Genomic DNA, 24894 nt, shown 5'->3' on the forward strand with positions numbered 1-24894 from the left:
CTGATTTCACAGAGAATCCTTTGCCCTTCCTGGGCTGCGTGTCCATCCATGCTTCACCCACAGGCCAAGCACAGGGGCCAGTGCTCGGGGCAGGTGTCAGGGAGGCCTCAGGTGTGGAGACCTCAGATCAGAGCCCAGCCCACCCTGCAGGCCACAAGACCCCTGATTCTCTCACTTATTTGGTCCTCACCAGGGCCTGCCCCCAGAATACAGTCAGGTCCCCCCAGCTTCCAGATTGCTTGGAAAATGCACTCCCAGCAGAAGCCTGAAATTCTTTCCTTGAAAGTTAGTCCCTTTGGTAGAAGGCATTGATCCCTATCAGGATGTAAATGCTCAGGAGAGGTTTCACGTGGGCCACTCACTTGCTAAATCAAAGAAGGATGAGCTGGACAGCAGGGCAGTGGATAGGGGCAGGGCCTGTTTGGAACCTTTTCCTTTCAGCTGATGTCGTCAGCACAAAAACCAGAGACAAGGCACACAAGAAGTCTGCCCTGGCTCCACAGGCCCCAGGTGTACTGTCCCAGCCCCAGGACCTCAGGGTCCCTGTCTCTGAGGCCCTGCTTCCTGACCTCTGCACTTTCCTGGTGAGGTGTAGCCCCTGTGCACCTGGCATTCACATAGCTTCCCAGCTGAGGACCGAATGGACCCACAGCACCTCAGGGTCTTGATTCCAAAGCGGCCGGAGGGAGATGTGCCTGTTTTAGGTCAGGGGCCCATCCTGGTCCAATCAGTTCTCAGAGGGAACAGAGGCAGTGGGGGGAGGGGGCCATGCAGGATCCTGAGGGTCTCTCTATCTGCAGAGTGCATGCAGTTCTGACCTGGCCTTTGTGGCTTGTGGGGGTGGGGGAGGGGTGTGAAAGAGAGCTGGGCATCTCTATTTTGTTAGGTTTGGGGTTTTTATTTAATTTGCTTTGATTCTCTTAATGTTACGTTTTCCTTACTAACCTCAAGGGCTGTTGTACTTATAGGTTAGCACTGTTTTGAATGTCTGGAATGAGTTGAAAAGTACATCTAAGTGGGGATTAGAGACACCCTTGCTAAGCAGTCCATGCCATTCCTCTTCGTTTAAACTACAAGGCACTAGTGTCGGTTCATCCACCACGTTTGTTATTCCCAGTCGAGGGCCTGTGAGGAGTCCAGTTCAGAAAGCATGATGCCCACCTCAGGAGACTTAAACCCTGTGAAGAAACAAACGTTAACAGGAGCATGCAGCAAGGGGGTATCCCGGACCTCCAAGGTCACGGCCCAGCATGCTGCCCCCGGCTTCCCCTGGGCCAGACAGCGGGGGCTCCCCGGCAGAGACTAAGTGATGGGGACAGGCTGCCCATGGTGTCCGGGGGTCATGGTTTGTCCACTCAATAGTACTCTCCTGCATCTTATGTTGCCTGGCTGTGGCCCGCCTCTGAACAGTTAAACTGGGCACAGCCGGCGTTGCTTCTTCCTGAGTCTGAGCCGCCTGCCCCAGTCAAGGCCGATCAGCGCCTTTTCCCAGCATCTGCCCTGGGGACAATGTATGGTCTGGCCACTCAAGATGGCTGTTCTCTTGCTCTCCGTGCATCCCCTGCTGGACTAGCCCCTGCTTCACCTACACCCCACTCATCTGACTGACCTTCCTACATACTTGCCAGGTCCCAGGTGATGATTGTTCTTGTCAAAGGGGGTGGTGAGGGGCGTGCCCTCTGCTAGTATCCCTGGTAACCAAGGAGCCAACCTGACGTAATTCCCCCTATAACTGGCAATTCACACCACCCCCTACCAGCGAAGCCTGCTGCCATGTCCTGCCCACTGTGCTGGGGTGTCGCTCTAGGACCCTGCTTCTGACACGTAAGCTCCCCCGTCCATTAAACCATTGATGTCTCGTTCGCTGACTCTGGGCTCTTTCTTCGGTCTTAAAGCTGGGCAAGTGCAGGGCTTGCAGGCCTGTGGGGTGCAGCCCAACAGGAAGAGACAGGAGAAGTCTGGCTTCTCTCTGGTGTGAGCGGCCAGTGTGAGGCCAGCGTGGAGCAGGTCTCTGGTCGAACCCCCGATCCAGCCCCTGGTACACGGGTCCCGGGCTGCTGCGCTGCTGCTCCGCGAATGGTTTGGTTACAGGAGCCAGTAGCTTCCCTGACCAGGCTGGGATGGAGATGGAGTTCGGTGGGCAGGTGGCCCATTAGGGAGTGTCTTGGTGTCAACACCTGTGGATGGAGGACAGGATTGGGTGGAGGGAGGAGCCTCACTGCTACACAGGCAACAGGACAGCCTGGACCGGCCCCCGGGGGCTCTGGACAGCGAGTCTTCCTTCCAAATCTAGGGCGAGACCATGTGCCCCTCAATGACGTGTCCCTGGACGTGGACCTGGCTTTCTGCAAGGTGTCTCTCCTGTGCTGATGCAGCCCCTTGAGGAGCTGACAGCCCAGGGGCTGCCACGGCACTCCTGGCATTTGAGGTGGAGAGTTATTCATGAAGGGGGATCTAGGTGATGCCACGTAACATCCACACGGCTCCCCTTTTCCTAAGCTATTTTGAATTGTGTTTGTCACCAAAGAGTCCTGACCTTTTGAAGGGAAGATTGTTCTTTCTGGTTGGAAACAGTCGTGAAGTTTCATGCCAGCACTCGTGGAAAAGCATTAGGTGGCCACGAGGAAAGAAACACTTTGAAAGGAAAGGAGAAAAAAAACCAACCTGTGGAAAAGGGCAGGTACTGGCTCTGTGGACTGAGCTGATGTATCCACAGCCGGAGCCCCCACGAGGGCATTCTTTTTTTTTTTTTTTTTTTTTTTTTGTGGTACGAGGGCCTCTCACCGTTGTGGCCTCTCCCGTTGCGGAGCACAGGCTCCGGACGCGCAGGCTCAACGGCCATGGCTCACGGGCCCAGCCTCTCCGCGGCATGTGGGATCTTCCCGGACCGGGGCACGAACCCGTGTCCCCTGCATCGGCAGGCGGATTCTCAACCACTGTGCCACCAGGGAAGCCCAACGAGGGCATTCTTGATGCGTTTGACATAAAAGGAGGCTGGAAAGGCCTGTGTTATAAGTGGTACCCGTAACCTCTTGATCTAAGAGGCCAGAAACTGTTACAAATAGTGTTTTTTTCCCTTAATGTCTTCCCCTTCCCATCTCCCCACGTCTCCACACTATTAATTCGAGAAGCAGTCCCTGATGCTGTCGGCAGCCTCCCTCCCTGTCCTGCTCAGGTGGGTCTCCCGGTCAGAGTCCCTGAACCTGTCCTCCAGGCCCCCCCATCCCCTGCATCTTCTCCGTGGCCCCGATGTCTCCTTGCTCATCACTGCAAGTGTCATCCTCCAACTCAGCTCTCCTTGGCAGACTTCTCGATTTTGTCACCTCGGTGAAATAAGCTACCATGCACATATAAACATGGGTTTGTGCTTGTATATGTACAGAATGTTTCTGGAAGGACACATAAGAAACAGTGGGGAGTGGAGGTCTGGGGTGGAAGGAACACATGCTACTTTCCACTGTATACTCAAGTTTTAGTTGACTATTTTTAAACTATGTGTGTTATCTTGAAATCAAAAATTAATAAAAATATATACCACTGGCTTTTTAAGGGTGAATTGCAGTGTTAGTGTTCTGACACCGTAGAAACATTAGGCTCTAAGGTCGTGAGAACTTGCCCAAGAATTTCTCCTGCCCACCAGCCGAGCTGCAGGTCAAGGCCAGTTTCAAGTATGACAAGAAGGGTGGGATGGTCTTTGTGCAACACAGGATCCCCAGGTGCCTCCCACAGGACAAGAGCCTGTGACCCCAATATGCAAATAAAGCTGTTTGATGAGCATGCTAATCTGCAGAGCTGTTTTCCAGGAGGCACTTGGATGAGCAGCAAGCAGGAAGGGTGACCACGCAGCAGCGAGGCATGCTCTCCATCCACATCCCAGGCCCTTTTACTCTGCACCTTGAAGTGAGCAAAGCCCCCAGAGAGAGACAGAGCCCCTAGAAACCCACCACCTGATAGTGCTAGGAAGACAGAGACAGAGACATAGAGAGATAGAGACAGACACAAAGACAGAGAGACACAGAGAGAGAGAGAGACAGAGACGGGAGGGGGGACGGGGGCCTACTGCATGTTCCAGGGGGTAGAAACAAACACTTCATTACATCACACCAACAACACACACAGGAAGAGTTGACCTCATGTCAGTGGCTTGGAAAGTATCAAAGGTGCCGTGGGAAGAAAGGCCCAAGAAAGGGGGAGAAAGAAGGCCAAAAAAGAGAGGGAGGGAGAGAGAGAGAAACAGGGAAGAGGGAGAAGAAGAAAAAGCGTGGGCAAGAGATGCAGAGCTGACCAGAGGGTGTGTTTTCACAACCTGGGGTGACCAGGGGCTGCTGACCAGCTTCTGAACCCCCAGCCCTCGCTCCTGCTTAAAAGAGAGTGTTACTTAAAACAGTGAAAGAAATGCTGTTGAGAGATGCACTAGGCATCAAGGATACATTAAGCCCATGCATATTTTTTTAAACTTGCATTTTGGGTGTTCTCCTCTGTGCTGACCAGTAGGGTCATCAGTGAAGCACAGCCCGTGGGGCAGGGCCTGCTGGCTCAGGCTCCCTGGAAAGCAGAGGGGAAGTGCACAGACAGCTCTGAGTGTGAATCGAACCTCCTAGGTCAGAGGGCTGAAAGGTGAAGAGATTCCCTGGGTCCAAAGTAAAATCTTCACAGCACAAAGCAAGGCTTTCATAAAACACACAATGATAGTGGATGGGGAGGGGCCGGGGGAAAATAAATTAGGAGTTTGGGATTAGCAGATACACACCACTATATATAAAATAGATAAACAAGGACCTACTGTTATAGCACAGGGAACTATATTCAATGTCTTGTAATAACTTATAATGGAAAAGAATCTAAAAAAGAAGATATATATATGTGTGCATGTATAACTGAATCACTTTGCTGTACATCTGAAGCTAACACATTGTAAGTTAACTATACTTCAAAAAAAAAAAAAGTGTTAACACATATACACAATGCTGATGGGATTCTACCAGCAGGGAAATGTAACTTAATTAACTGACAGATGGTGGTTAGAGGTACAAGCTACTGAGACTTTCTTAGGCATGGGTTTCCTCATCCATAAAATGGGGAGATTGAGTGGGGCCTCCAAAAGCCTTTTCCGTCTGTTCTAGAACCCTGCGGCTCTACACTGTTTGAAGAGAAGTGCGGGGAGGCAAACCGGGACCTGCAGCGTCAGAGACCTGAAAGCCTTATGACGGAACAAAAACAAGATAAACATGACGATAAGCTCACCTGAATGTGAATGAAATGGCAAGAATAAAATGGCTACAGCTCAGGTCCACAGATTGATACATCAGCACAGACCCCCCGACCCTGTTTGGAAGTTGTTTTTATTGCCACGGAAGAGGAAAGGTCCAGATGTTTTTAGATGTTCACCCGAGTAGCCAGTAAACCGCTGCGGCCATAAACACCAGAGGAAGCAGCCAGCCTGCTGCAGGCCCACCGCTGCCGGGATGCAGGGCCTCTGGTCACCTGGAAGCAGCGGTGCTGGGGGGGAGAGGGGAGGGGCCCAGGCCATGTCTCCCACCCGCCATGTCATCGCCAGGGAGATAGTCACTCTCCCTGCATCGCAGTTTTCTCACCTGACAAGCGCCATTTGGATTCCTTTTATTTTCTCAAGTGAAAATGCTATATTTTATTTTCTTAAAATGAGAATCCATGCCAAAGCATTTTAAAACTCCCTATTTATTATGATTATTATTTTGTTCCTACACTTTATTTTTTAGAGCAGTTTCAGGTTCACAGCAGAACTGAGTGGAAGGTGCAGAGATTTCCCATGTACCTCCTGCTTCCCCCACTATGAGCACCGGCCCCGGCGAATCCCATTTGCTCAGCTGTGGCGTGTTTTTTCTCTGTGTGTCTAGTGCGTCAGAATCAGGACCTTGCTGAATCAACCGCCTGCCTTTGTTGGGGCAGGGGGAGAAGGAGGGATCCAGGAACCCACTGCTCCCTGTCCGTACCTCCAGCCAGTTCTGTTTTCACCCCTGTGCACGGCCTGGCCTTTGAGGTTCCCCCTAACTTCTGGTTTTCTGGGGTCTTCTAGCTTGAATGCGTTTGCTTCTTAATGCCTTACCTCTGTGCAGGCTCTGAAGTTTTGGCTTCCTCTGGTCTGTTAAGTCAGTTAGATTTGACCATCTGCTTTCTAACTTTCAAAAATTCCATCAGCTTCTCTCAACGGCTGATCTCCTTTTCTATTCTCTTTGAACTCACGGGTTTATATCCTTTTTTATTCCCTTATTGCCATTTTAGCAGACTTTGAGGAAGGAGTCAGATTAAAGGCATGTGTTCAGTCTGCGAAACATCATCTCATGTTCCTTCTTTTATTTTTTTATTGTGCCCCCCTCCCGCCCGCCTCTGCTCCCCTGTAACAGAGAAGAACAAACCTGACTCCATATTGGATCTGTTCCTTTAACTCTAACTTTTGGGCTCTGTTGCCTGTGCTTAGTCACGCTGGCTCTGCACCTTTTTTAAAAGAATGTTGCCTGTAGCCTGAAATTTATGGGGTAGCCCATTCTCAAGGCTTTGACCTTTAAAGGTATAACACTTTTCCTTTCATGTAGAGATAAAAAGTTGCAGAACAGAGAATAACAGTTGTCTTGGTGGAGGTTTATAGGAACATTGTGACCAGACCTACATGGACAGCTGCAAGAACAAAGGATTTTGGCACCAAGAGGTCTGCAACAACCAGCCACCTCCCCTCCCCTTTTAGCATTAAAGAAGCCCAAACGAATTCTAACTCGGATAAGATGGTTCTTTGGGACACGAGTCCACCATCTTCTCTGTCAGCTGGCTTTCCGAATAAAGTCGCTATTCCTTGCCCCCAAACCTCGTCTCTCGATGTATGGGCTTGTTGTGTGGCCAGCAGTACGAGCTTGGACGCGATGACATCCCATACGTGCACCTGCTCTCTAATGAGTGCCATTGCTATTCTACTTAACATAAGTATTTAAACATAAGTATATTTTGAACAATGTATAAGATGCATGTGATTTACAGTTTTACAATAATGGCATTGTACTGGGAATCCCGTTCTGTTTTCAGCCTCCCTCACTTGGCTACATTGTAGATTAATCCTTCTGATTGCTGCAGGAAGGTTACCTCCAACTCTTTGCTGCTACATATTGGTATCCGATGAACATTTTAACACATCTTCTTATACACCAGAAAACTGATTTTTGATGCGTACCCAGGAGTAGGGAGATGGGATATAGGGTGTACGCATGTTAAATTTATTAAATACTGCCAATTTCTCTCCTGAATGGCTATGGCAGTGAGAACTCCTTAGAGCCCTTACATCCTCATTGTGGCTCTCCCGAAAGAGGGTATAAAAGGCAGCACTTCAACTTATATGACCCTGGAACTCTCTCCAGGAAAAGCATCTTGAGTGCACTGGGAGATGCTGATGTAGATTACAAGGGACTGGAGGAGCAGCACACTGTTTGGGGAGGTGGGAAGAGATTAGTAGCTGTAAGCCTAGCTCGTTTTTTTTGTTTGTTTTTTTTGTTTTTCCTTCTTTTTGGCTGCGTTGGGTCTACGTTGCTGCGCACGGGCTTTCTCTAGTTGCGGCGAGCGGGGGCTACTCTTCATTGCGGTGCGCAGGCTTCTCATTGCAGTGGCTTCTCGTTGCAGAGCACGGGCTCTAGGCCCGTGCTTCAGTAGTTGTGGCACATGGGCTTCAGTAGTTGAGGCTCGCGGGCTCTAGAGCACAGGCTCAGTAGTTGTGGCTCATGGGCTTAGTTGCTCCGTGGCATATGGGATCTTCCTGGACCAGGGCTTCAACCTGTGTCCCCTGCATTGGCAGGCGGATTCTTAACCACTGCGCCACCAGGGAAGTCTCCAAGTGAATGGTTTTAAAGTGACCTAAGCAACGTTAAGCCTTGGGCAGCTTAGAGATCTGTCTAGTCTTTCAGGATGGAACAAATATGTGAAATGAAATAGTTAATTGTCATTACTTCTTCATCCCATGAGGTCTCTACACTTAGGTGCTAGAGTGAGCTGAATCTTCCTGAAGGGCAAAGGGGTCTAGAACATGCCTGCCCTGTGCCTGTGATTCTTCTGGGAATCAGGACACCTGGCTTACCTGTCCTGCCACCACACTTGAGCCCCACCCAGTTCCACCAACTCCCAGTCCATATACAAAGCATCTCTGCAGAGCTGCTAATAATTACACTTGCTAATGATTTCTATTTTGCAGATTATTTTGTATTTCCATGTACATCATCAGTCTTGGTACTGATTTTGCTTCTCTACATACAGGAGTTCAATAAAAGTTGTGATGGAGGCTAAGACACTGAAATGGTCTTTGATACTCACTTTCTTCCTGGCAGTTACATTTTTCTTTACATTTTAGGAATATTGTGAGTTCATTCCGTTATCCATACATACAGTTTCTTAAATATTTAGGAGTCGTTGACCCCTTTGGGAATCCGATGGTGGATCCTCTCTCTGGAAAAATTCACATAAGCACTATATTTTGCATACAAATCTGAGGGCTCACAGACCTTTGAGAGGCCATCGTAATTATCCCCCAGATTCTGAGCCTTGCATTAAATATTTATTTACTGCCTACTATGATTTAGGTGGTAAGGATGAAAAGGGAGCGTTCTACCCTTGAGAGGAATACAACTTAGTAAGACTACAGAGCAGTAAACACTCAGGTGACAAGTGTCAAGAGAGGGTTGGTAGAACCGTGTAGCCCAGAATAGAGGAGTTTAATCCCGACTGGGCATTAAGAAAGGATTCCTGGAACAGGTGACATCTGCACTGAGAATTCTAACAAGCAGGAGAAAGCAAGGTCAAGTAGAAGAAGGAAAGAACATTTCAGATAGAGGGAAAAGTATGTTCATAAGGGAAAGAGGGGAATTCCCTGGCAGTCCAGCGGTTAAGATTCCACGCTTCCACTGCAGGGGACGTGGGTTCGATCCCTGGTCGGGGAATTAAGATCCCGCATGCCGCAGGGCACGGTGCCGCCAAACAAACAAAAAACAGAAGGGAAAGAGCCTGGTGAGTTCACGGAACGCAGAAGCATTTAGCTCTCTGCTCAGCTGTCTGTTGGCTCCCGGCTCCATGACTGCTTTTCTCTATGTTGCAGGAGGCTGAGTCAGCAGAGTACACCAACCAGACCCCTCTGCCAGCTCGCTTCTGGCGCTTCTGGGGAGGTGCTGCCGAGGGGAAGCGCTGGTAGGAGACTGGAGGCAGGAGGGAGGGAGGAGCCATGTTCCCTGCCCTTGTAGCATCTCGGGGAGGGGGCAGCAGTAGCATCAGTGAGTGGGGGGCACTCCTGGGCTCCTGGGGCAGTGGTGGCAAAGTGGCCCTGCAGTGGCTGTACCGGCAGTGGGTCGGCCTGAGCAGCCCAGCAATCATGAGCGTTGGGTAACACACTCCCCTTCTGCTCCAGCCTAGTACCCAGGCACTTCCTCACTTCTGGGTCACCTTTTTTGCCCCTCCAGCCCTTACAAGTTTTGAAAGCAATTCCATATGTTTTACTGCCTCTGTTTAAAATACCTAGAGCAGCTCCGATTTTGTGACTGGAAACTAACGAATACAGCAATGGATCAGAAAATACGGTGGAGGAGGGCTGGGGTGAGGATTTGGTTGACTAGGTAATTGAGGGCCAGATCATTCAGGCTCCTCTTGGGAAATGACCAGGTGTTTGAACTTTATGCTAAGAGCAATGGAGACCCATGAAAGACTTTAAAGTCATGGTCAACTCAGTCACTTTCTATGAAGATCATTTGGGCTATAATATAGAGACCACTAAACGGAAGGAAGCTTTTGCAATGATCTAGGAGAGAATTTGATGGTGGCCGGTACTAGGGTAGTGGCCGTGAGAATGAAGAGAAGGGACTGCAAGGCTTTTTATGAGGTGGAATGGCCAGAACATAATGGGGCATTGTGGCCAATTAAAGGTGGCTACATATTCATTGACACTGTTTCCACTGATAGCTGGGTTCTATAGCTCCTCCTTTTGAACTTGGGTGTGCTCTGTAACTGCTTTGACAAAAGAATATGGCACAAGGGACACTGTGGCAGGTTCTGGGCCTCAAGAGGCCTGCAGCTTCTATTTTTGATTTCTTGCTTCTTGGAGTTTCTACTATTGGAACACAACTGCCATACTTTGAGAAGTATAAGCCAAGTGGAGAAGTCACACATATATAGCCGCTCTGGTTGACAGGCCCAGCTAAGCTCCCAGCCGACAGTGGCAACAACTGTCAGCCATGTGGGTGCCATCTTGGACGTCCAGATCACTAGAGCCTTCAGATGACCCCAGCCCCAGCCCTAAGCCATTCCCATGCGTCTGAGCCCATTCAACCCACAGAACCATAAGAGGTAATAGTACACTGTTGTTTTAAGCCACTACGTTTGTTGGTTTGTTTGTTTTAAAGCCACTAAGTTTTAGGGTGGTTTGTGACACAGCAAAAGGAAACAGGAATATATGTGGAAGGAGAGAAAGAAGACAGAATCAGGACAATACCTAGAATTCTGGTTTGGGACCAGGGTAGAGCCAGTCACTGCTGAGATGGAGACCATGGACAGGTGAAGAGTTTGGGGGTCGGCTGGGGGAGTAAATGATCTATCATAAACTAGAAAATATATATTTTTGGAAATCCATTAAATTTTTTTCTAGATCCTATCATGTTTTATCTTCAGCATTAGCCATCCTGATTTTAAACAGATTTATGTTTTGCCAATTCCTACCTTTAAGACCCTCTAAAATATGAACTTTAGTATCTTCTGCTATAAGAAAAGCTGTGCTTTTCAAAAGTACCAAGAGGAGCTGGTACCTATTTCATCACATTTAGTCCTTGTAGATCTAGGGATCAACTTCCAGGTCTCTTATTCATTCATCAGATATTTACTCATCACCTGCCAGGGACTCAGCAGGACTCAGGGAGTTTACATTCTGATCCACAGGCAGACAAAAACCAAGCAAATGATCACCAATTTATTTTAAAAAAAGGAATGACAGAAGTAAGCAGGGGGCTGATGGAGAATAAAAGTTGAGGGGAACCCACTTTAGATAAAGTGGTCAGGGAAGATTTTTAAGCTGAAACTTAAGGAAGTGGAGAAAACTAGCTGTGAGAAGAGGTGCAGGAGGGGAAATGAGGGTCGGTAGCCACAGGACTGCTAAGAGTGCAAGGCCCTCGGTTGGTTAAAAGCTCCACCAGATTCTAGGAACTGAAAGACTAGTGTGTTTGGAGTGTAGTGAGCCAGAAGTATGGCAAGACGGAGCAGGAGAGGGAGAAGAGGCAGATTAAACAATACCTTTTAGGCCCTCTTCAAGAATTTGCATTTTACTCTAAGTGCAAAACACAGGCAGAAGCATGAACATGCTGTGATTCAAGTTTTAAGAAGATAATGGTGAGAACACCCAGGAGGGGGAATACTGGTTGAGAAACTGTTGTGGTTTTGGACAGAGAAAGACAACCTGGACTAAGGTTCACTCTAATTTTCTTTTCCTTGGACTCTGTCTCTTCCTTTGTGAAGTGCAGGCAGAGAAACAGATCAGCAAACAATTATTCCCCAGTGCCAAGTATAAATAAGACTGTCTCTGGACTCCTCTTGCTTTGTGTAAAGATTTGAAACATTTTCAAGGTTGATGGTGTTTTCTACTCCTCTCCACCAACCTACTTTCCCCAACCTAAGGTTTCACACTCTATCAGGAACTGCCATCTGTGGCCTTTGATACACTGAACCAATTAGTGGCTTTTAAGCCACTGCACCATAAACAGTATTTGTTGTCTGCCAAGTTCCTTGGCAACTGGAATAGGTGGGGTGGACTCAATCTGTTGAAGATTAGGTCTTTTTTTTTTTTTTTTTTTTTTGTCCTTCTGCAGGGCCATAGGACTTATCTGCCAACAAAACTAAACTTGAGTGTAGCAGATTCTCCCCGGGATCGCCGTCATGGCCGCGAGCTTATTCATCCCGGGAATGGCCACTGCACGCATCCACAGGTTCACTAACGGGGGCAAGGAAGAAAGGGTTGCCCATTATTCATATCAGTGGAATTTGATGGAAAGAGATAGGCGCATCTCTGGAGTTAATCGTTACTATGTGTCAAACGGTTTGGAGAACATTGATTAAGGAAGCATTTTCCTGATTGATGAAAAATAACTCAGTTATGCTTGTCTACCCCTGCTAGAAGGTTACGCAGTGTATTGTGTAGCATGCAGTGTATTTTGTAGTGTGTAATAAAAATAAAAAAAATAAAAATAATAAAAAAAATAATAAAAAAAAAAAAACCAACAAAAAAAACCTTGAGTGTAAGGGATCAGACTGAGGAGCCTTATTAACCTTAAATTCTGTTCTTTTATCTAATACCTTTAAGTTTTTCAGTAATTCCATGTGAGTATTGAACAATCCTTCACTTAAGACATGGCAACATAATTCAGCTGATATGCTTAAAAGCTTCTTCAACATTCAGAGGCTGATGGCAATATGTGAAAAAGGTTCTAGTTTAAAAAAAATGAGTCAATATTTTCGGTCAGTTTAAAAACATAGGTAACATTACAAAAGCAGCCCCAGAGAGATCCCTTGTCCCTTCCGCCACATAAGGACACAGTGAAAAGACAGGGTGAACCAGGCAACTGGTCCTCACCAGACACAACTTGACCCTGTACTTCCTAGACTCCAGAACTGTTAAGAAATAAATTCCTGTTGTTTGTAAACCTGTTAGATACACGTGACACCTGACTACTTAGCAACAGCAGGGTTTTCTTAAGGCACCACCTGTTTAGCCAAAGAAAAGTCAGTTACACTGTTACACAATCTGTTCAGTAGTCTAGTAACTTTGCACTTGATTTTTGTCTACTTGTAAAAATTCATTTGGTCACTAATGTATACAAATCCAATTAAGATTGAATGTAGGGACTTCCCTGGTGGCCCAGTGGTTGGGACTTCACCTTCTAACTAGGGGGTGCAATCCCTGGTGGGGGAGCTAAGATCCCGCATGCCTCCTGGCTAAAAACCCAAAACATAAAACAGAAGCAATATTGTAACAAATTCAATAAAGGCTCTAAAAATGGTCCACATCAAAAACATCTTTAAAAAAAAAGATTGTAAATTTAAGCAGCTTTCTTCTCCCTCCCCCCCACCCCCCAAAAAAGGTCCATAGTCCAATATAATATACCTTCTTAACCTCTGGTTAGGGGTGAAGAAACATTGTAAAAAATTGTTACATTCTTTCCTGAATCAGAGTGATTTAAACATGAAGGAAAGCAGATCCGTCTACCAAGATTTACTTTACGCTATTATGCTATTCATAATAGCACTTATCCAGCTATGTTTGAGAGTAAATCTTGAAGCAAATAGCAACTCTTGTCTGCTGAGTATGCAAACCTGTCACAGGCTGAAAACACAGGTTGTCAAGGCCTTTAGGAAAATCACTTTTCTAGAAGGCCTGTATAGGGTCTACTCTCTGGTTGAGAACACAAGCCACTGCTTACACCTCACCCAGACCTGGAGATGCCAAACAGAATCCTAAAAAAAGGTGTGTGTGTTTGGAGGGCCGGGCGGTCAGGGGTAAAGGGAATGGAAGGCAAACAGGGACTCTTTTCTGCTACTCTCATGGCGTAAACCGATGCACATACTGGTCAGCTATTTTTACAGCTGGTTTAAGTTATAGCCCTCAGTAGGCGCAGACCTGCTTCCAATCAAATCTGGCCTTCCCCTTTATGCGAAGGGTTACTTTTTAAAAGGAAGGTTTTTTGTTCGTTTTTCGTTTTTTAAAATTCTTCTAAATTTCCTAAGGCTGCACAAGGGGCAATGCATCAAGCAAGGACGACATAGGGCGGGAAGTAAGAGAAAACAGTTATTTCTGAATTCCTTAAACTATGTTGGGTCCTTTTTCCTTCAGGAAAGGGAGGCAGGATAGAAAGAAAAGCAAGAGAAGTTGCAAAAGACTAGCCTACGCGCGCCGTAGGGGCGCAGGGCGCTGAGCCGCAGCCAGGGTCAGGCCACAAGGCGTCAGCTCCGGATCTGCGGGGCCCCGGGCGGCCGCCCGCTGTCCTGGCCCAAAGTCCAAGGGCGGCGGCAAGGCTCTGGGCCCAGGGCGCGCCTCAGCTCCCGCTGGGCGGCGGGAGTAACGAACTGGACAGCTGCCCCCCCGGCCGCCAGCGCGCGACCGCCTCCGCCCCCAACCACGGTGGCAGCGCGCCGCGTGGAGAGCCGGAATCCACAAGGGGCACGGCCCGCCTTCTTCTCGCGAGAAGTAGGAAAGGAAGAAGGTTGGGCGGGCGACGGGGATCTAGCCAATGAGCGAGCGGGAAGGGCGTGATCGACGGCCTCCTCTAAGCCCCGCCCCGGCTGCAGAGGCCCCGGTCGCCGCCCGCCTCTCCTTCTCTTCCTCCTTGCCCTCCCTTCCCGTCTGAGGTGGCGGCCGGCTCCCTCTTTACTAGCTCCGTTTTCCCTCTGCTCCCGCTTCCCTTTTCCCTTGTGCCCGGGCCGTGCCTGAGCGCTTCCTCCGCCTTCTCAGGGTGGCCGCCTAGCTCCCGACCCCTAGAGTACGGCGCCTTTTCTTTTCTCTGGGCTTCCGTCTGCGCCCGGCCCCGCCATGAATGAGGAGTACGACGTGATCGTGCTGGGCACCGGCCTGACGGTGAGGCCCGGCGGGGAGGGGCGGGGGTCCCGGGGCCGGGGGCCGGGGTCTAGGGTCGGGAGGGGGGCGGCCGCACGCCCTGCCCAGCCTCCTTTTCCCCATCTTCGCGGGCCGCGCCGCCCCTCGCGTCCGAGGGTCTCCTCCGAGGGTCTTCGGGTGGGGCCGGTTTCCGCCGCCGTCTCGGGCCGCGCTCTGGAGCGGAGGCGGGTTGGGCCTGCGGGGGGCCTGCGGGCCGGGCGGCACATCTGGACGGGGAGGAGATACTGGGGGATGGAAAGCCCGGTCCGGCAGGTGCCTGGGCGGGTCGTGACGTCCGAATAAGAGTAGGTGGGAAACGAGAGTCCGCTGTGCTGCAGCAGAGGCCGGAAAAGCCCGGATTGGTGTATTGATGCGTCTCCCTTACGGGTTGATGGCCTCTCGCGATTGGAAACGGAAAAGCAGCCGGCGGAGTGGGGGAGGGTGGAGGCCAATCACAGTGGCATTTCCTACTTAGAACTCAGCCTCTACTACTTACTAGTCGGAGTCGGTGACGAGTCACTGGGATAATCACTGTTTGGTAGGTAATTAAGTTCAATGAACTTATATTTTTGGAGAAAATTAGATTTCTTATCCTCCTTTCCCACTCCAGGTGAGAAGCATTATCCTTTCCTTTTAGCCACCCTCCCATCCCACTTGAGCAACTGTAGAATTGGAAATAAGTTTTCTCAAAATTTGTCTAGTCCTTTCTCACCTGGCCTTTGCCATCTTTTCCTTCTGTGTGGTCTGTCCTTGCCTACATTGTCTCTTCTGGAGGCTTTCCCCTGAGAAAGAGGTTGGTGATGGGGTACTAGAGGCCAGGTTCTCTACTACTGCATGGTGTGCGTAATACCATGGTAAATTTATTTTCCTGGCTGTCTGCTTAGAGAACTTTAGATAATATTCTGCAAATAATACAGGCAGATGTTTTACTTCTTTTTGTGCTTTTAAAAGAAAATGAAGACTATTCATCTTGCAAAAGAATTCCATTTGAAGAGAGGACCATTTCCGTTATCAAAAGTTTTTTGGAAATTTGAAATTCTGACATTGGGCTGCTTTGTTTTAAAAGATTAATACTGTTTTTGATCTTGTGTATCCCATACAGACTGATCTCAAAGTCCAGAGTCATTTAATGTAAACCACTACAAATTTGTTGAAATGCATTGTAATCTCTCAAGATCAAATTAACATTTTTTTCAGCTAACACTCCAAAGTAACTATTTTAGATTTCTCTGGACAAGAGAAAACTGTCAAACTTGCATTTGGCCAGTTTTTTAGGAAAAGATTGTTGGGAACTAGAATGGCACTTTTCTGGCATGTCATTTTTCTGTTTATGGTGATTGTTGGATAATACTCATTTCTGAATGCTTCATTATGTTTCAACAGTCCAGAAAAAGAAATAGGACTGGCTAGGAAATAGTACCGAATAGATGAGATTACTTACCTAGAAAGCTATTTAGTCATTTTGAATGTGAGGTATTGGGTTGAATTTCTTTTTTGATGGTGAGTTGGAAGATTGTTGGATGCCTAAATGAATAGCCTACCCACTGCAGGGTGGTTTTTTTCATTTTCTAAGTGCTTAATTGGGATTCTGAGCTGAGCTTATTAGTTTGTGGTGGATTTTGCCCACTGGAATGGGCACTGTTGTTGCCAGCGTATTGTAAGAGCTAGTTAGTGCCACTGTTTTTCTACGGTTATTGCTGGTCTTTCAGATTTGCTCTTGATTATGGCAGTTAAACACGGACAAATAAGTGCAAATCCTTTCTCATGCAGGTTTCTATATGCCTAGTTCAGAAGTATCACTTTGTCTCAAAGAGGGCACAGTCTTATTGCATAACAACCAAGTTAAGATAATGCACCTTATTTAAATTTTCATTTGGATCAATTGTGACCTTTTTGGTGAATGATAGATGCATACTTAACTAGCAATCAGATAAATTTCTGCTCATTTATTATTTTATTTATTTATTTTTGGCTGCATTGGGTCTTCGTTGCTGCACGCCGGCTTTCTCTAGTTGTGGCGGGGTGGGGCTACTCTTCCTTGCGGTGTGCGGGCTTCTCATTGCGGTGGCTTCTCGTTGCGGCGAACGGGCTTCAGTAGGTGTGGCTCGCGGGCTCTAGAGCACAGGCTCAGTAGTTGTGGCTCACGGGCTTAGTTGCTCTGCGGCATGTGGGATCTTCCCGGACCAGGGCTCGAACCCGTGTCCCCTGCGTTGGCAGGTGGATTCTTAACCACTGCGCTACCAGGGAAGTCCCGGGATGATTTTGATAGTGATAATATCTTATATCCTCATTTTTAGTGATACAGGGACTTTGATTACTTAAATGATGAGATCACTAAAGTTAAAAAGCCTCAAATTATAATTAATTTTGAGTAATTGGTGTGAACATACCATTTACTTTTCTTAATTTTTGATTTATAAATATTTAGTGCCTGAGATTTAAGAACCTAAAAACAGGTGTGTGCTATCAGTTGTGGGTACCAAATACTGCATGATGCCTGTGTGTCAGTGCTTTTTTTAGTGCGATTAACTTGTTACTTTTAATATAAAGTGTAAGGAAGTGTTGGGGTTTCTGTGTTGCCTAATGTCATTGTTTTGTATCGATTGTTACATCTAAAATAAGGTCATAATAGTGCACAAATATTGATAGTAACTTTGATAAAGAAGGCATAAAACAATTTAGTATAAACTAGAGCAAAATCTTCATTCTGTCTAGGAGAAATGGAATATTTCATATAATTGAGTTCTTTAAGGAATTGAGGGCTATCCCTTTAAACAACCATAACTTTTAGATAAAAACCTTTCAAGTGATATCACAACTTCTTTAACAAACTAAGGAACATAGTTAATGTACTTGATAACAAAGATTTCACATCAGGAGGATTAATTACTGTTATGCTATAACATAATGAAGCCATTGAGACCTAGGGAGCTTTGTAGGAACTTTGGCCTCTTTAAGTCCTCTTAGACTGCTCAGCTTTGGGAGTTAGTTCTACCATCTACTTTTCATTTTTTCCTCTTTGCTTACTTTGGTTAGGCTGGTGACTGTTGACAGCCTCTGACCACTTAGTTTGCTGTTTCTGATTGACTTTGGGCTTGGCAATACATTCATGAGTCTTCTTAGAAATAGTAATAAATAATAAAATAAGGGTAACGAGCTCCACAGCTGCTTGTGCTTCCCAGCAGTGTTTTGTTTTGTGCTACATGGTAATTTTCGTAAGGAGTTTTGAATCGAAAAGGACACTTTAGTGATATCTAACCAGATTATTCTCAGCAGCATTTGTTTAAAACATTGTTTTACATCCCAGCCATACTTTTCATCCTTTCTCTTTATTAAAATTTTGTGACTTCAAAGAGGAGTTGTACCTGATTTAAAAATCTTGAATTGCCTTTTATATTTACTCCTTGAAAATCCTTGCCATTGCTGTTAGAGTTCTGTGGACAAACAACTTTCCACTGCAGTAGTGATCATAGGACCAGTGTGTTCAGATGTCTTATTTTTGGAAGGTGTAAATACTATGTAGGCAGTCTGTATTTTAAATCAGTCTTAAGCATACTGGTCCAGTAGAATAGAAGTAAAATTAGACATATTTCAGCATTTCGAGGTAGTAGTGAGACATTTGGTTGGAAAGACCGCTAGGTAAACGTTTGGCTCGCATACATGATAACCCTGCAGTTACCTTTATGTCCCCTCTCACAGTACCTGATTAAAGACTTACTGAAGTAATGGCCTACTCAATTTCAGTTACCTGTGACTGTTGTGCTCGATTATGGGCAATAAAAAGGCAAACACACCTGTCTATGAATAGCTTCTGCTCATGTGGGGGTAACTATAATATGAGTTAATATGAGAAAGTACTAAGTGCCATAAGGGAATTCACACATGTGGGAATTCAGACAGGGGAATCAGAAAAACCTGCATAAAGAAGGAATTATTGAAGTTGGCTTTTAAAAATAATTGATAAGCAGGGTAGGGGGAAGGGGGTATTAGATGAAGGTAATCAAAAGGAACAAACAAGCTATAAGATAAATTAAGTACTAAGGATGTAATGTACAACATGATAAAGATAATTAACACTGTTGTATGTTATGAATGAAAGTTAAGAGCGTAAATCACAAGGAAAAATGTATTTCCATTTCTTTAATGTATCTATATGAGATGATGGATGTTCACTAAACCTGTGGTAATCATTTCATGTTGTATGTAAATCAAATCATTATGCTGTATACCTTAAGTCTTTACAGTGCTGTATGTCAGTTATATCTCAATAAAACTGAAAAAGTTTAAAAAATATTGGTAAGTTTTGAACATGAGGAGGAATGATTTTCTAGGCAGAGAGAGCAGTGTAAGTCAGTATTCAGAAAAGGGTATATATTTAGGGGATAAGGAGTTTATTTTGTGTGAAACAGAAGGTATGAAGAGGTGTAATGGAAACAGTGTTGGAAAGAAGGTATATCACCAAGGATGCTGAAGATAGTAGGTTAAGAAGTTTGAATTTTATCTTCTAGGCCAACGAGAGAGGGTTTTGAGCAGGAATGATCTAAGTAGAGCCAAATTTCAAGAAAAGTTATCTTTGACAGCTTTTGATGAGATGCATGAGAGGGACAGAGACATTTAAAGAAGCTTATTCTGCTGAAAACTAACATCCATTTTTATTGTGTTATTGCTGTAAGACGTATACCACTGAGATTAAATGATTTGAAAGTTTTCTAGTTAATACATTTTCTAGATAAGTAGAAAGGCACTTTTCTTTAAGATGAGTTATTAGGTACCTGTTTTCCTGATCACATTTTTGTGTGCATTTACTTTCTGTTTCTTTTTTTTTTTTTCTTTAATCACTCCAGAACTTTAAAATGCAGGAGGATTTAGAGTATTAATAGTGTTTAGTTTGGTCACTTGGAAGTTACATCAGAATTATTATTATTATTTTTTATATCAGAATATTAACGTACTCTGGTTCTATTCTCTTCCAAGCCTGAGTTGCCCTCTAAGTAGGAAGGGGGGTGGGCATTAACTTTTCCAGGATACTGGTATACTATCTAGTACCAGTGGCCTTGGCAATTCTGTTTAGGTTCGTCACAGTTCATATATGGGAACACTATACAGGCCTGCTTCACTATGTAAGAGGTACTTAGCCTAGTGTGTTTAGGTGCTGTCCGTTTGAGTTAGTTACTCTGATTATGGCAAACCTAGCGCTATGTGTAGGTGCTGAAGGGAAGTGAGCCTCAGTATCACTGATTTGGTCCTTCCTGACCATCACCACACCCCCACATCTGCACAGACTAGAATTTTGCTGCAGCTGAACTTCACTCATTTAGTTTAAACTGGTTACCTCTTTATGTAGGCCAACATGAAGAGCCAGTTGGGTGGCAGATGCCATTATCTTAACTTGGATTCTGGGCCTGAGCTCAGTTTGGATGAAAGACCCACCTGAGATTGCCAGGCATCCTGTGTGCATCATTAATGCATGCATGCATGCATTTGTTCACTTATTCATGCTGAGCACCTAATATGCTCTAAGCCCTAAAAATAAAAAATAAATAAGGCATAATAGCAAACGAAATACCAAAAAAACTTGGATTCTGAAGATGGTTTTACAGTTTTAGTTATTTTGGTTGTGAGTGTGTATATTCTTATCCTGTTCAGGTCAGTTGTGGGTGAGCTTGAAATTAAGTGTGGAGCACTCTCATCTGTTAGTTTTAAAACTAATGTGTTGGTTAATATTCATTCATATATGTTTCCTGGTAAAAATTATCAGTATTCTTGACATAGATGATGGATGGTCCAGGTTTTCTAGTGTGAAAAAAGGAAATTCACTTAGAGTATTTTCTCTGACTTTGATGTGCTTTGCTTTTTATTCTGTATTCACCAGATAGTAGTAGATTTTAATTTTGAGTTGTTAATTTGGGAAGATACTAAAATTTTGGGATCATTAATATACACCCTATACTCAGATGTGATTGGTTTTATCAGTGAATTAATGACTTCATCCCATGTTGTAAAGTAAAATTTAAAGTATTACATTTGTGCTTCTAGGTATTCTCTTGGCATTGTAAAAGCAATCTTTTATAAATGGGTTTAGAAGAATCAGTGAACCTGCAAATTATTAATTAGCTTTTAATATATTTGCTCCAAGTGATGCCTTTAAAGGTAGGTAGTATCAGCTCTTTGGACTGCTGAATCTTCATATTCCTGGGTCCTTTATTAGGCCTCGGCCTTCAGTGCTTGCTTTGGAGCCATGGTCCAGTGAGTGGGTCATGCTTATTTGCAGTGGAGTATGAAAAGTTATATATAGAAGCTGTGCAACACTCAAAGTTGCTTGCTGTGATTTTGCTTCCAAAAGTTGAACTGTGAAGTCTACTTTTGTCGACTGGAAATGTGACTATTTGGTTTTCCTCTGTTTATGTCATAATCTGTTTTTGAGATTGTAAATATTATTCTACTTTCATATAATATATTGAATCTTATGTTAGTGCTTCTTCTCACTGTTGTGGCCTCTCCCGTTGCGGAGCGCAGGCTCCGGACGCGCAGGCTCAGCAGCCATGGTTCATGGGCCCAGCCGCTCCGTGGCATGTGGGATCTTCCTGGACTGGGGCACGAACCCGTGTCCCCTGCATCGGCAGGCGGACTCTCAACCACTGCGCCACCAGGCAAGCCCCTAGATTTTTTTTTTTTTTTTTTTTTTAAAGCAGGTGATTTGCTTTTGATACTATTGGAGTTAATTTTTACAGTTAAAATGCTTTCAGTTCTGTTTATCAAGACCTCATTAAGAAAGTTAAAAGTCAAGCTGTGGAATGAAGATATTTGCAATATATATATAACCAATAAAGCACTTTTAAATATCTAGAATATATAAGGAAGTTTTATATAGCAGTAAAAAAAAAAAAAGAAAGCCCACTTTAAAAATGGGCAAATAATATGAATAGGCACTTATCAAAAGTTTCACTAAACTATGAAAAAGTGCTCAGCCTCATTATTTGTCAGGAAATGTAAATTAAACCACATCCTAACTAGAATGACTAAAATTAAAAGGCCAGAAAAGAAATGTTGGGCAAGGATTTGAAACAACAGGAACTTTCATATACTGCTGACACAGCATATGAAATTGGTACAACCATTTTGGAAAGCTGTTTGGCAGTATCTGTACTCTCCTTGATATCTGTCCAACAAGTGCATACATAAAAGACACATTGAGAATGTTTATAGAGCATTATTTGTAACAGCCCCAAACTGGAAACGATCCCAATGTCTTCCTGTAATAGAATGGATAAATAAGTTGTGGAATATCTGTGCGGAGTATTCATTCAAAAGACTCCTATGGCTTTGTTACCCGCAGTGTGGTCCATGGATCAACTGCTTCTGCAACACCTGAGAACTTACTAGAGATGCAGACGGTTACACCCCTCACCCCAGATACGCTGAATCAAAATCTACAGTTTAACATGATCCCCAGGTGTTTAATAAAGTTTGAGCAGCACTGCTTTACTAGTGGTTCTTGAAACTGGTCCTGGACCAGCAGTATTCTCACCTGGGAACTGGTGAGAAGTGCAGATTCTCAGGCTCCACCACAGACCTGCTGACTCAGAAGCTCTGGGGGTGGGGCCCTGCGTTCTGTTTTAGCAAGCTGTACCGGTGATGTGGATGCAAAGTAAAGTTTCAGAATCTGCTTAGAATTTACATTTCTAACAAGTTCACAGGTGATACCAAATCAGGAGCTCTCTTTGAAATCCGCTGTTGGTAGGGCTAGGCAAACCTGTAAAAGTCCACAGGTTTTTCAGGCCACGTGGTCTTTGTCACAGCTACAGTTCCACTGTGGTACAGTGAAAACAGCCAGTATGTAAATGAATGGGCATGGTTGTTTACCGGTAAAACTTTATTTACAAATATAGCCTGCAGGCTGGATTTGGCTCCTGTACTTTAGAGACCCCTGCTGTATAGCAGTAAGAGTAAGAAAATTTCTATTGCAAACAAAACATGGATGAATCTTGTAAACATCTGTTGATTAAAAGGTGTATACAAGAGGTGTATACTTTAAGATGCCATTTATTCAGAGTTCAAAAACAGGTAGAACAAATCTTTGCTCTTAAAAGTCCTGAGCGTGGCTGGGGCTGAGGAGTGGTTATGGCTGGAGGTGGCCTGGAGTGCTCATAATGTTTCTTGATCTAAATAAGAAATGATGCACCCTCTTGGAGTAAAATTTGAACCTGACAGTAACTAATTTAAAATATTTTTAAAATATTAAAATGAATAGTACATGATGGAGGAGAATTTGAGATATGTATGAATTTTTGAAAATAAAGATTTCAGAGTCAGGCTTCTAGGGGGATGAGCTTGTTCTCTGTTGTCTGGAGTCATGGATAAATTTGAGAAGCACTAGGATTTATAAAGTTACAGAGAATTTCCTTTGTCATTAAAAAAAATAAAGCTCTTATCACCTAAACTCTGGTATAAGGGTTTTGGGTGAATGAATATCCCATCTCTGTGTTTCTTCTCATTAATCCATTAATTGGGTTGACTTTCTTGACTGCTCCCCCACCCCATCTTGATTTGGTATGTCTTAGTGTATTCACACTTTGTTTACCTTTTTACTGAGAGTGATGGTTTATAATCCTCTGTTGATTGTCAGTTGATTAATGGTTATCCTGGATGCTTCATTTAGGGGTCTAGTTCTCAAACTCTTGGTCTCAGGATCTATTTACACTCTTAAAAATTGAGGTCCCTGAAGAGCTTTTGCTTGTAAGAGTATCTGTCAGTATTTATCCTATTAGAAATCAATGCTGAGAAATTAAAAAATGGTTTTTATTAATTCACTTAAAGATAACGGTGATAAACTCATTACATGTTAACATGAATAACAATTTTTTAAAGTATAACTGTGTTTTCCAAAACAAAAAAATTTCTGAGAAGAGTATGGTTGTTTTACATTTTCTGCACATCTCTTTAATATCTAGTTTAAAAGATAGCTGATTTTTATCTGCTTTGGTCGTGTTCAGTCTTTCATAATTTTTGTCATAGCTGAAGTATATGAAGAAAATCAGGCTTTAGACAGATGTGTAGTTAGAAAAAGTAGGAGTATTTTAATAGCCTTTCAGATTGTTGTGGGTATCCTTTTATAATTTACACCTAAACACAAGTGGCAGGGTATTTTTAAAGATTAATTGCAATTTGAAACCACATCAGTGAACATTTCTTATTCCGTTACATTAAAATCGGTTAATCTAGCTTGCACTTTGAATTTCTCTTTTAGCCTCCTGTATGATTTTGTAACATCATTCATTGGTCACTTGGGAAAGTACTGTTTTACTTAGTAATGCAGGTCTTTTGAATTGTTGACACATTTTGTTATTCCATATCAAAAGCTCATATTTGTTGTTGTTTTTTTTTTTTTTTTTTTGCGGTACGCGGGCCTCTCACTGCCGTGGCCCCTCCCGTCGCGGAGCACAGGCTCCGGACGCGCAGGCCCAGCGGCCATGGCCCACGGGCCCAGCCGCTCCGTGGCACGCGGGATCCCCCCAGACCCGGGCACGAACCCGTGACCCCCGCATCGGCAGGCGGACTCCCAACCACTGCGCCACCAGGGAAGCCCCTCATATTTGTTAATATCACCGATGTTGTCTGAAAACTCCTTTAAGTATTGGGGATCTGATGTACCCATGGTGGTGGATGTAAGTTTTCCAAAATTCAGATTTTCATTCAAAAAATTTTTTTCAATACACTTTATTTATTTATTTTAAATATTTGGCTGTGTTGGGTCTTCATTGCTGCACGCGGGCTTTCTCTAGTTGTGGCAAGCAGGGGCTACTCTTGCTTGCACCGGCTTCTCATTGTGGTGGCTTCTCTTGTTGCAGAGCACGGGCCCTAGGTGTGCAGGCTTCAGTAGTAGTGGTACATGGACTCAGTAGTTGTGGCTCGTGGGCTGTAGAGCACAGGCTCAGTAGTTGTGGCACATGGGCTTAGTTGCTCTGTGGCATGTGGGATCTTCCCGGACCAGGAATCGAACCCGTGTCCTCTGCCTTGGCAGGCGGATTCTTAACCATTGCACCACCACGGAAGTCCCTCATTCAAAATTTTGACTTTTCATTTTTGGCAACAAATACTGTTGGTTATTTTCCTTGACATTCATTTTTGAGAAAATGTCTGCCAGAATCCTAAGTCTGAGTAATCATAGTTTGTCAGTTATTTTTCCAATTAAAAATGATGATCCATGGGGCTTCCCTGGTGGTGCAGTGGTTAAGAATCCGCCTGCCAATGCAGGGGACACGGGTTCA

General features: G+C 44.8%; 2 protein-coding genes across 7 annotated transcripts in view; both read left to right on the forward strand.

The window, feature by feature from the left end:
• Positions 1-8489, forward strand: part of ANKRD16 (ankyrin repeat domain 16) — a 38141-nt gene extending 29652 nt beyond the window's left edge. For 2 of the 6 annotated variants that reach the window (XM_028494857.2, XM_028494862.2), the window contains one exon: positions 5124-5211. Coding sequence is in view for 3 of the 6 variants with exons in the window: in XM_028494862.2 (XP_028350663.1) it covers position 5124 (1 nt within the window). In the remaining 3 variants the exon portion in view is untranslated. Of the gene's footprint in view, positions 1-1628; positions 1854-5123 lie in introns of those variants that run through there. The other 4 variants (XM_024129704.3, XM_028494860.2, XM_028494864.2 and 1 more) reach the window with 3 other exon arrangements.
• A 5870-nt stretch (positions 8490-14359) lies between these two features.
• Positions 14360-24894, forward strand: part of GDI2 (GDP dissociation inhibitor 2) — a 79389-nt gene continuing 68854 nt past the window's right edge. The window contains exon 1 of the mRNA XM_028494854.2: positions 14360-14608. Coding sequence (XP_028350655.1) covers positions 14564-14608 — 45 coding nt within the window. The 5' untranslated portion in view covers positions 14360-14563. The remainder of the gene's footprint in view (positions 14609-24894) is intronic.

Source organism: Physeter macrocephalus, chromosome 11 (assembly GCF_002837175.3).
Source record: "Physeter macrocephalus isolate SW-GA chromosome 11, ASM283717v5, whole genome shotgun sequence".
NCBI classification, from domain to species: Eukaryota; Metazoa; Chordata; class Mammalia; order Artiodactyla; family Physeteridae; genus Physeter; species Physeter macrocephalus.